At 59.1% G+C, this 10,627-nt stretch overlaps 1 protein-coding gene across 2 annotated transcripts; it reads left to right on the top strand.

Annotated features, from left to right (window-relative positions):
• The first annotated feature begins 2,644 nt into the window (after positions 1–2,644).
• MFAP2 (microfibril associated protein 2) lies at positions 2,645–8,852 on the top strand. 2 transcript variants are annotated; one of them, XM_003891203.2, is made up of 9 exons: positions 2,645–2,741; positions 5,052–5,129; positions 6,181–6,270; positions 6,470–6,496; positions 6,589–6,675; positions 6,840–6,884; positions 7,661–7,748; positions 7,998–8,071; positions 8,316–8,852. In XM_003891203.2, exons 2-9 carry the CDS (start codon positions 5,093–5,095, stop codon positions 8,417–8,419), a joined length of 552 nt encoding a protein of 183 aa, XP_003891252.1. In that variant the 5' UTR covers positions 2,645–2,741; positions 5,052–5,092; the 3' UTR covers positions 8,420–8,852. The 2 variants fall into 2 exon arrangements, with proteins under 2 accessions (XP_003891252.1, XP_009198590.1); XM_009200326.1 differs by having other exon boundaries at positions 2,656–2,741; positions 6,184–6,270.
• The last annotated feature ends 1,775 nt before the right edge of the window (positions 8,853–10,627 follow it).

Raw genomic sequence — 10,627 nt, 5'->3', positions numbered from 1 at the left:
AAGGAGCAGGAATCTCTAGGTGAGAAAAGCCCCCAAAGGCCGGTGGCTAGAGGAGGAAGAGGAGGCAGAGCCAGGCTGCCATAAAGGGCAGGGGTCCTGGAGGCCACAGGGGAGTTGAGTCCCTACTCTGAGTGAAAGGCGTTCAGTAGAAGCGGTCATGATCTGCAGGGGTGAGGGAGGCAGGACCCACGTGGGAGAGCCTGAGTCAGTGGAGGATCCTCATCGCAGCCCAGCCCGCAGGCAATATGATGGTGGTATCAACCTAAAGAAGAAACTGCAGCCTTTTCAGGACCGAAGGCTGCCCCAGTGGCTCACGCTCTGTAATTCCCAGCCAGTCTCTCTGGGAAGAGCCGAGAGTGGAGTGGACTCAACTGGGAGTCCACAAGATGAGCCTGGACAACATGGTGAAGCCTCATGCTCTATTAGACTAATCAGCAAAAAAAAAAAAAAGGCACAGTGGTGGGTGCCTGTAGTCCCAGCTACTCCAGAGGCTGAGGCATAAGACTCACTCAAACCTGGGAGGCAGAGGTTGCAGTGAGTCGAGGACGCGCCACTGCACTCCAGCCTGAGAGACAGCAAGACCCCGTCTCAAAAAAAAAAAAAAAAAAATCCACCTTTTGGCCAGGCACAGTGGCTCATGCCTATAATCCCAGCACTTTGGGAACGCAAGGCAGGTGGATCAGCTAAGGTCAGGAACCTGGCCAACATGGTGAAACCCTGTCTCTACTTAAAAAAAAAAAAAAATGCAAAAATTAGCCTGGCATGGTGGCATGCACCTGTAATCCCAGCTACTTGGGAGGCTGAGGTGGGAGAATCCCTTCAACCTGGGAAGTGGCGGTTGCAGTGAGCCAAGGTCACGCCACTGCACTCCAGCCTGGGCAACAGAGTGAAACTCCATTTAAAAAAAAAAAAAAAGAAAATCAGCCGCTGAAAAAATTAAAGTTACTTTTATTGAGTCTTACTGAGGACTGCACCCTGGGAGAACGTTTCAGAGAGTCTCTGTCAGACTGCTCCAAAGCAGCATTTCAGCCCACACTTTAGATACAGAGGCAGGTGGTTCTGCATATATTCAGAAGTTATGGTCAGGCACAGTGGCTCACATCTGTAATCCCAGCACTTTTGGAGGCTGAGGCAGGTGGATTGCTTGAGCTCAGGAGTTCAAGACCAGACTGGGCAACATGGCAAAAGCCCTTCTCTACAAAAAATAAAAAAAAAAAAAATTAGCCGAGCATGGTGGCTCTTGCCTGTAGTCCCAGCTACTTGGGAGGCTGAGGTGGAAGGATCACTTGAGCCCAAGAGGTGAGCTGTGATGGTGCCACTGCACTCCAGCCTGGATGATAGAGCGAGACCTGGTCTCATTTAAAAAAAAAAAAAAAAAGAAGAAAAAAGTTACATCAAATGTCTTCAGAAGCTACACTAGAGCAAATCTCACCAAGGTTTGGGTTCGAGGATGCACCTAGTTATATAGATTATAGAGGCATAATCATTGGTCCTGTCAGGTGCTATCTTATGTACAGGAAAAGGCACAGCCCGGATCATTGAACTTACCTTTCCTAACAATGCAGTGATTCAAGCAAGAGGCATGGGAGCCTGTGTTCTGCCCTGCCTGCCATCTTCAAGACATCCTTCCGTTGCGCTGCCGCTGGCCACTGAGTCAGGGCTTTGTCAGCTTCTGACAAGCAGAAAGAACAAATGTGGTTTCTTGGGATTGCAACTTGGTCTCACAGTGGCTTAGGCCAGGGAGGGAGCAGTGGACAGAGTCACAAAAGAAATTTTTAGTAGCATTCACAGGTGGGTACTGGAATAGATGCAGGGCTAAGGGTAGGGGAGGAAGCCTGGGTAATGGAAGGCTGGGGGGCCAATGGAGTACTGGGAACCCTGGAAGGCCAGGTCTTGAAGGCCAGGTCTTGGGGAGAGTTAGGAGGTTGTGAATTTAGACTTGGATGCTTGTTGAAGTTGATGCACCTTGGGGACATTTGTGGGACACATAGATAGGGTCAGGGCTGAAAAAAGTGCTGGTTATGACCCGGGTCAGGGAATCTTGCCTGTAATCCCAGCAACCCAGGAGGATGAGACAGGAGGAACTCTTGAGGCCAAAATTTCGAGGCCAGAAGTTCGAGATGAGCATGGGCAACACAGCAAGACCTTGTCTCTAGAAAAGGAAAGAAAGAACGGCTGGTTGTGGAAGCCAGCCATGGCCCAGAGCTCAGCAGTGTAGGAGGAGATGGTGCGGGCCTGGGAGAGGCAGCAGGCTCAGCTGGAGAGGCAGAAGGAAAACCAAGGCAGGAGGGTGTCCTGTAAGCTGGGAGAAGGCAGAATGCGAGCGAGGCTTACTTTCTGGCTGAGGGGCCTATGGTGAGTGACTTTGGGAAGCTTGATTTTCTCCTCTGTGAAATGGGCTACACACCCACCCTTGCTCACCTCACCCACCTCACCCACCTCACCCCCCTCACCTCCCTCACCCCGTCGACGTCGAGTGAGGAGCAGCTGTGAGAAGGAGGAAGCTTTGCACGGACGTGAGGACGGCTCCGGGCGCCTCTCCCCCGGGGACACCCCCGAGGAGATGGAACCCCGAGGGCACGGCGTGGCGGCCTGTGCGCGCCGCTCGCGTTAGGACCCAGAGGCTCTGGGGCTGGAGGGCGGGCGCCAGCCCCGTCGGGGGCCCGGAGGGGGACTCGGAGCGGGCCAAGGGGCGGCTCCGGCGGGCGGACTCGGAGCGGGCGGCGGAGTGACCCGGACAGGTAGGCGCGGGCCTGGCGCTCGGGGGGCCCGGGGGGCGGTCAGGGGCGTCGGCGGGTCCCCCGGCGCGGGGACGGGGGTGCCAGGCTCTCCGGGTCCCCGATCCTGGGGCGACCGCGGAGGTCCTGAACCCAGCGCCTTCAGAGCGGACGCCAGGGGGGCACCTGGAAAGTTTGGGGTTGCTCTGCAGAGAAAACGTGAATTGGGAAGGGCGGGGAGCCCGAGTTTGGGGGGAGCCAGAGGTGGGGGCGTCGGGGGATGGGACATCTTTTGTTCTCCCGGGGAGGTTGGAATGTGGCGGGTGGGGTGGGGGGCCCCGGTGGGAATGGCCGAGACAGAGACGCAGAGAGACAAAGAGAGATCAGAGACGGGAACGCGAGGGCGCGCGGAACAAGTTTCCGCGGCTGACTGTTCCCAGCTGTGCGGCGCTGCAGCATCTGGGTTCCCCCCGCTGGGACCCGTCCCCCCTAGCTTGGCTCTGGAGCGGGCAGAGCCCTCCGTCTGAGGTCTGAGCCAGCGTCGGGGCCCCCTGTCCCCCTCCTCCCAGGACGCAGGGGAGTCGGGGTTGGGGGAGGCCGCAGCTGTGGAAGAGGCCAGAGGTGGGGGTGGGGCAGCCTCCCGGGCAGGTCCTGGCCTCCTGCACGCCCCAAAACCCCTTGGTCTAGAAGTGCTTGGAGATGTGGTCCCCTGGGAGGAGCCCATGAACTCCACACTGACTTCCCTCTTTCCTGTCTACCCGCTAGCCCGTGGGCCTCCCTCCCCCAATAAGCCTGGGTTTGGGGGCCAGTCGTAGGGAAGAAGACTCCACGCAGGGGACCAACAGGCATCCCTCAACACCTTGCAGCCCCTCATGCCCCAATTCAGCGCCTTCTGCTGAGCAGCGGGGGCTCCCACCGGCCTGACCGATGGGGAGAGGGACAACGATGGGAAGAGGGGCGACGGTGGGGAGGGGGGCGACGGTGGGGAGAGGGGCGACGAAGGCTCTGGGGTCTTTTCATCCCCCTTCCATGAGGAGGTCAAGGGTTTTCAGAATGGGGTGTGGGGAGTCAGCTATCCCTCACCTCTGGGGCAGCTTGGTCCTGAGCCTCCTCTCCCCGCTCCCACTCCACCTCAGTGAGGTGCCCAAAACGCATGAGAGGGCCGGGGGTCAGGGAGGCCTCAGGATTCAGAGGAAGGAGGGAAAGACCCCATGCTTTCTCCCCTTTCCCTCCCCTCCCCCTGGATTCCCAGTGGGGAAAATAGAGCAAAGTTGGGGTTTCCAGCTAGCTTTCTGGAAAGACTTCCTGGGTTGCAGCCGGGAGAGGCCCTCCTGGAGAATGGACCCCACCCTCGCAGCCCTCCCTACAGAAGGCTGACGGACCTGAGGTGGCCCTCCACGGAGCTGGGGCTGGATGTGGGGAACCGGAGGCTTCCCCAAGTCCCACCGAGTGGCCAGGACTGGAGGCTGGGCTCTTGAATGTCAGGATCCTAATGAAAGCCATGACCCGGTGCCCTCTCCTTCCAAATGACATACATACTTGCCTACAATGTCAGGGGGTGCGGAACCCCCAGGCCGGGTGATGTCACGGCCCCTTCAGTGCTGCCGTTCTGGAATCCAGAGGAGTCCCCTCAGACTTCACTCTAGTGTTTCCTGCTGCTGCAAATAGCCCAGGTCTCGTGAGCCTGTGATGAACACAGCCAGGTCTTGCGAGGCCTGGAGGTCTGGCAGGAGAGGAGTCTTCTGGGCGCTGGGAGCCCTGCCCGGCCTGGCCGCTGTGGGGGCCCGGCAGGCCCATGTGTATGTGGTTTTCTGCTGAGCAGGATGCTCAGGGCCCAGGGGCTAATTGGGAGCAGGTGGTGGGCTTGGCAGACGCTGCTGAGTCCAGGCGGTGATGCCGGTTGGCCACAGCTGGGGTCCCAAGGATGGGCCTGGTTCAGCGATTCATGCAGTCAGTGCCTTGGACACCCGGGGAGGCACTGGGCCAGAGGGCTGAGCATGGGTGTGGGTGAGGACAGAATGGCCCGGGCTGGGAGCACGTTAGGAATGTCCCCTTAGTGAGCAGGGCAGGGTCCACCCTTCCCTGACTGTGTCTAGTACACACATGACATGGGGTGTGCTTGTCAGGATCAGCCCTGGAGCTGGGTTGGAGGCCTTATTCCTTGTGACCTGAACACCTGGGCAGGCCAGCAGGGACTGGGATGTCCCTCCACTCCAGCCCTCCCATGCCTGGCTTCTGGGTGCCACTTTCTCCAGGGTGAAATCAGGGGATCAAGGGTGGGCTCTGCTGTCCTGGGTGTGGCCCTGGGTAGAGCTCCCACCGGTCTTTCCCCAGCTGTCCTCTCTGATACCACTCCGGCCTGCCTCTTCGTTGCCATGAGAGCTGCCTACCTCTTCCTGCTATTCCTGCCTGGTAAGTGGCTCCTGGGGCAGAGGGTAGCTCCCCTTATGTGGGGGTGGGGAGTAGGGTTAGTAGGGGGGATTAGCAGTGAGCCTGTGTCATGACTTATGGCCAGAACTCAGCTCCCCAGCTCCCAGGGCCTCCTGCCTGCTTGGACCACAGACTGGACTGGCCAACACTGGCAGCATCTGGAGGCAGCTCCCGGCCCTTCCCCCAGCCCTCCACAGCAGCAGGCAGGCAGGGCTCTGGAGGGCACGTCCCAGGCACAAGGACTCCGTGGCACAAGGCACAACGCCCCTCTGGGAGCCGATGTGCAGGTGGAGGTGCAGGGGCACCCAAGGCAGGGAGTCCGGACGCTTGGGTTCTAGATCCATTCAGGGCCCTTCAGCTCTATACAGTCTCGACCTTGGGGGGGTCCGTACTGGCCAAATGAGGAGAATCAATGAGGACCACAAAAGTCCTAGCAGGGCCAAGATTCATTCATTCAGCTGTGATGTGTTGAGTCCCTACAACGTGCCAAGTGCTGGGCTAGGCCCTGGGGATTCAGCGATGAACCAGGCAGACACATCGCAGACACATCGTTGCTCCTCATCATGCGGCCAGTCCAGGGAAGGAGGACAAACAGGAAACAAGCAGATGTGAGAAACGCCAGCATGTGCTGAGTGCCGGACGGAAATCAGCAGGGGGCCGGTGGGCTGGGGGTGGGGCGGCCTCTCATGAGTCTGAAATTCCAGGGAAGACCTGAAGCAGCTGAGCAGGCCTCACAGGCCCAGGGAGCATCAGGTGCAAAGGCTCTGAGGGAGGCAGGAGCATGTGGAGTCCCAGGAACAGCCAGGAGGCCAGCAACAGGAAGGGGCAGGATGAGGTCAGGGAGGTGACCACGACCAGGGTGGGGAAGCGTCTTTACCATCGAAGAAGAGTCTGGATCCTCTAGGAATCTGCTTGTAGGGTCCTAGGTTCTTACAGACCTGCCCTTGTGACCCCCGCCTCACCTCCCCAGAAGCGCCTGAGGCCCCCGTTGCCCCTCCCCGTGGGGTATCCCACATGCTTTGCCTCCCCACAGCAGGCTTGCTGGCTCAGGGCCAGTACGACCTGGACCCGCTGCCGCCGTTCCCTGACCACGTCCAGTACACCCACTATAGCGACCAGATCGGTAAGGGCCTTCCACCCCCAGCCCTGCCGGGTCACGGAGGCCTGGCTGCTCAGATGTGCATGGCTCAGCCAGGGACTGCACTGGACAGGCTGATGGGAACTCTGGGGGTTGGTCCCTGGCTCAGCGGGGACCTTGTTTGCCCCTGGGGCTGGGGGAGTAGCCTGACTCCCACCAATTCCACTTTCATCTTTGTTTGCAGACAGCCCAGACTACTATGATTATCAAGGTAACGGGCTGGGGGTAGGCGGGCAGCTGGGGTGGGGAGAGCCCCTGGGAGGGGTAGAGGGAGCAGACCCCCTTATCCTCCCCTGGCTGCAGAGGTGACTCCTCGGCCCTCCGAGGAACAGTTCCAGTTCCAGTCCCAGCAGCAAGTCCAACAGGAAGTCATCCCAGCCCCAACCCCAGGTAGGCGCCAGACCCTGCTCCCACCCCTGCCCCAGCTCCTGCCTCACCCCTCCCCACTCTGTCCACCCTGGGAGTGGGGGTCTGCCAGGGCTGGGAGAGGTGACTCCCCTTGCCCTGAAGATACCCCTCCCAATGATGTCTGCCTACCTCTGTCTCGACACCAGAACCAGGAAATGCGGAGGCGGAGCCCACAGAGCCTGGGCCTCTTGGTAAGGGCTTTCTTGAGCCAGAGAAATGGAGGCACGGCCTGAAGTTGGGGTGGAGTAGGGGGCGGTGCTGGTGGGCTGGAAGTCTTTGTCCCTTGCCCATGTGGGCTGTTGGCAGTAATGTGGGCAGTATGACTGCTGTAGGCTGGCATCCCCAGGCCCCCCTAGGCAGCTCCAGGAGGTCCCACCAGTCCCCAGCGTGCCTGACTGGAGGCTAAATTGGCAGCCTAGGAAGGCCCCTGTCCTCACAGTTACTGGGGGGGGGGGGGCAGGGAGTGTGCTGGGGACTTCCTGTCAGCCAGAGAGACTGGGTGGTGCCCATGTGGAGGCGAGGAAGGGCCAGGGAGCGCAGGCTGGCTGAGCGGTGCCCCTCCGGCTGCCCCAGCTGAGAGCTTGAAAGAACAAGGTGTGTGTGTGAGAGAATCCGTGTGCTCACCCTCGTGTGGGTTGGTGTGTGTGTTCCTGTGTGGGCTTCTGTGAGCGTGGGCAGATCTGCTTGGAAGTTGGTATGGGCTTTTGTGACGATGCATGGGTGGGTGGGAATTTCTGTTGAACTTAGGCTTCTATAGTAAGTGTGGTTGTGAGTTGATACATGAATATTACAGCCCTGGTAAGTCTGACAGTGCTGCATGTGTCTACGTGGGCATGTGTAGGTATGGGTGTCTGCACGGGGCCTGAGGGTACAGGGGGGACTAGGCCCTGCGAGCCAGCCTCAGGTGGGTGAGGCTGGGGGCCGCCCCCCAACTCTGGGCTCCTAGTCTGACCCCACCTGTCACCAGACTGCCGTGAGGAACAGTACCCGTGCACCCGCCTCTACTCCATACACAAGCCGTGCAAACAGTGTATCAACGAGGTCTGCTTCTACAGGTGAGCACAGGTGGGCAGCTGTCGGGAGGACTCCGGAGTTTGGGGGGCTAGAGGGCACACGGGACAGCTCTGGCCAGCCAAGGTGGGAGTTGGAGGAAAGATAGTGAGTCCTGAAGTTGAGCTCAGTTCTGTGGTTGAGCCTGGGCCAGGGACCTCCACTCCTGGACTCCAATGCCGGGTTCTGTCTGGGCTATCCCAGTGGGGTTGGGTGGAAGTGGGGCTGAGACCTCCCGTGCCCTGTCCCTGCAGCCTCCGCCGTGTGTACATCGTTAACAAGGAGATCTGTGTCCGTACAGTGTGTGCCCACGAGGAGCTCCTCCGAGGTAGGAAGGCCTCCTCCCCAAGACCTCCCCTACCCCCAGGTCCACTTCATTATCTGGCTACCTAGTCACCCACCTGATGTTTATTCAACACGTATTATCCACCAGGCCCACTTCCAGGACACCCTGAGCTCCCCTCCCTGCTACTTTTCATCCTCAAAACACTCCTATCACCAGAGCTGGGGGAGGGACAGCGGTTCTCATCTCCCAGCTCCACCCTGACCCCCCTCCTTCCTGCCCCTAATAGCTGACCTGTGTCGGGACAAGTTCTCCAAATGTGGCGTGATGGCCAGCAGCGGCCTGTGCCAATCCGTGGCGGCCTCCTGTGCCAGGAGCTGTGGGGGCTGCTAGGGTGGTGCTGGCATCCGGAGTTCTGGCCCTCCTGGGATCTGGGGCCCTCGGGCCCTGCCTGACCTGGTGCTTTTTCCCCCATCCCCATGTTCCTTTTATTCTGTAAAAAGTTAGTGGACTGCAGCCCTGGGGGCTGCAGGCTTCGGTGCCTCAGGCCACTCCTTCAGCCTGTGGCCACCTCTGGGGCATGATGGGAGCTCCCCACTGCCTAGTCTCTGCCCCTCAGGTTGGGGGGGCATCCCAGGCCTCTCTGTGGGACCTTGGCCCCTGACGGGCCTTCTCAGCCCCTTTTGAGGACAGACAGTCCCCCCTTCACAGTCCCCTGAGGTAGGCTACGTCCCCCCACCCCAGCTGGTCTGCTTGGATTTCCTACAGCCCCCCTGGGCATGGACCACCTTTATTTTATACAAAATTAAAAACAGTTTTTACAAAAGATCGAGTCACTTTTTCGGTGGAGAGCACAGAGGGGCCATCCAAGTGCCCCCAACGCAGACTGTCCTGAGAGGCTCCCCACCCCTTGGAGTGAACGGTCTGCTCAGGTGCCCTGTGCTTCTGCAGTCCCAGCCCCACCTCCTCACCCACCGGCTCCAGTTCTGCCCTGCCCAGAACACTGCGTCGTGACAGTGTACGTGCGCACGCGTGTTGCAGGAATTGCATGGGAGATGGAAGGCTTCAGGGACACAGCTTTCTCATGATCAGGGCTGCTTGGTGAGGACATGAGTTCCCATCACCAGAGGGACACAGTGAAGATGGGAGGCTGCCCATGGGGTTGGAGGGCATGGGATCAAGGCAGGCGGACTGACATCCAAGGCCTTTGAGAAGTTGGGGAGATGGGTGCCATTAAAAGAAAAAAAACGGCGGGGTGCAGGGGCTCACACCTGTAATCCCAGCACTCAGGGAGGCCGAGGCGGGCTGATCACTTGAGGCCAGGAGTTCGAGACCAGCCTGGCCAACGTGGCGAAACCCTGTCTCTAGTAAAAATACAAAAAAAATCAGCCAGGCGTGGTGGCGTGTGCCTGTAAACCCAGCTGCTCAGGAGGCTGAGGCACAAGAATTGCTTCAACCTGGGAGGCGGAGGTTGCAGTGAGCCAAGATCGTGCCACTGCACTCCAGCCTGGGCAGAGCAAGACTGTCTCAAAGAAAAAAAGAGGGCAAAAACGAGCAAGCCATTATAACACCTCCCTCTGACCAGCACGTGGGGCCTGGGCTCTGCGTGAAGGCTCGCACACTCCTTAACTCTGAACAGGCATATGTGGTGAATGTAATTCATATCCCCCTCTTAGAGACAGGAAAACTAAGCCCAGAGACATGAAGTAACCCACCCAAGGGTCCCACCCACGGGTCCACAGCTGTCAGCGGCAGTGCTGTGGCCAAATCGGGCAGCTGGACTCCAGCAGATGAGGATGAGTGTTAATTTCTCCTTCAGACACTGATTGAGCACCTATGTGAACTTCCCCAGTCGCCCTATGCGGTAGGTTCCCATTTTACAAATGAGCAAATTGAGGCTTTAAGAGGTTAAGCAGGCTGGGCGTGGTGGCTCATGCCTGTAATCCCAGCACTTTGGGAGGCCAAGGCAGGTGGATCACCTGAGGTCTAGAGTTTGAGACCATCCTGATCAACATGGTGAAACCCTGTCTCTACTAAAAAAAAAACATACAAAAATTAGCTGGGCATGGTGGCGGGCACCTGTAATCCCAGCTACTCAGGAGGCTGTGGCAGGAGGATCACTTGAACCCGGGAGGCGGAGGTTGCAGTGAGCTGAGATCGTGCCATTGCGCTCCAGCCTGGGCGACAGCTTTGCTCAGGATCACCCAGCGGAGCCAGGCATGTTCACACCCAAACCTGCACTTGTTTGCCATGCTGCCTGGAAGGCCTGTCACTGTCCCGAGGGTGGGCTTGGATCTAAGGAGGGGCCAGAGAAAGGGGCAAGAAAGCACAGACTGGAAAGAGTCGAGCTGCCCAGGCTCGGCCCAGTCCCAGGCTTCAACAGCCCCACCTGTTCTATGCGCCGGGTGACTCAGGACCCCAGAGGCCTCCCCATCTGACATCCTGTGAGGCTGGCAAGTTCCCTTCCCAACACAGGCCTCCCTGCCTCTCCCTGCCGCCTCCCCAAGCACCCCTCCCTACAGGGCCCCATCCCTCTTGCCCCAGACCCCACCTGTCTCCCCCCGACCCCGTCTCCTCCAATCGTCTAGAAGAGGGACACAT

This window comes from Papio anubis, chromosome 1 (genome assembly GCF_008728515.1).
Source record: "Papio anubis isolate 15944 chromosome 1, Panubis1.0, whole genome shotgun sequence".
Taxonomy (NCBI): Eukaryota; Metazoa; Chordata; class Mammalia; order Primates; family Cercopithecidae; genus Papio; species Papio anubis.
The sequence above is the reverse complement of the archived record's forward strand: the minus strand, read 5'-3'. Positions and strand labels throughout refer to the sequence as shown.

Excerpts from the sequence above, each read along its gene's own strand:
- MFAP2 (XM_003891203.2), top strand. The coding sequence starts at position 5,093 with ATGAGAGCTGCCTACCTCTTCCTGCTATTCCTGCCTG. Across the intron at positions 5,130-6,180 it reads CTTCCTGCTATTCCTGCCTG|CAGGCTTGCTGGCTCAGGGC; the intron begins GTAAGTGGCTCC and ends GCCTCCCCACAG. Across the intron at positions 6,497-6,588 it reads AGACTACTATGATTATCAAG|AGGTGACTCCTCGGCCCTCC; the intron begins GTAACGGGCTGG and ends CCCTGGCTGCAG.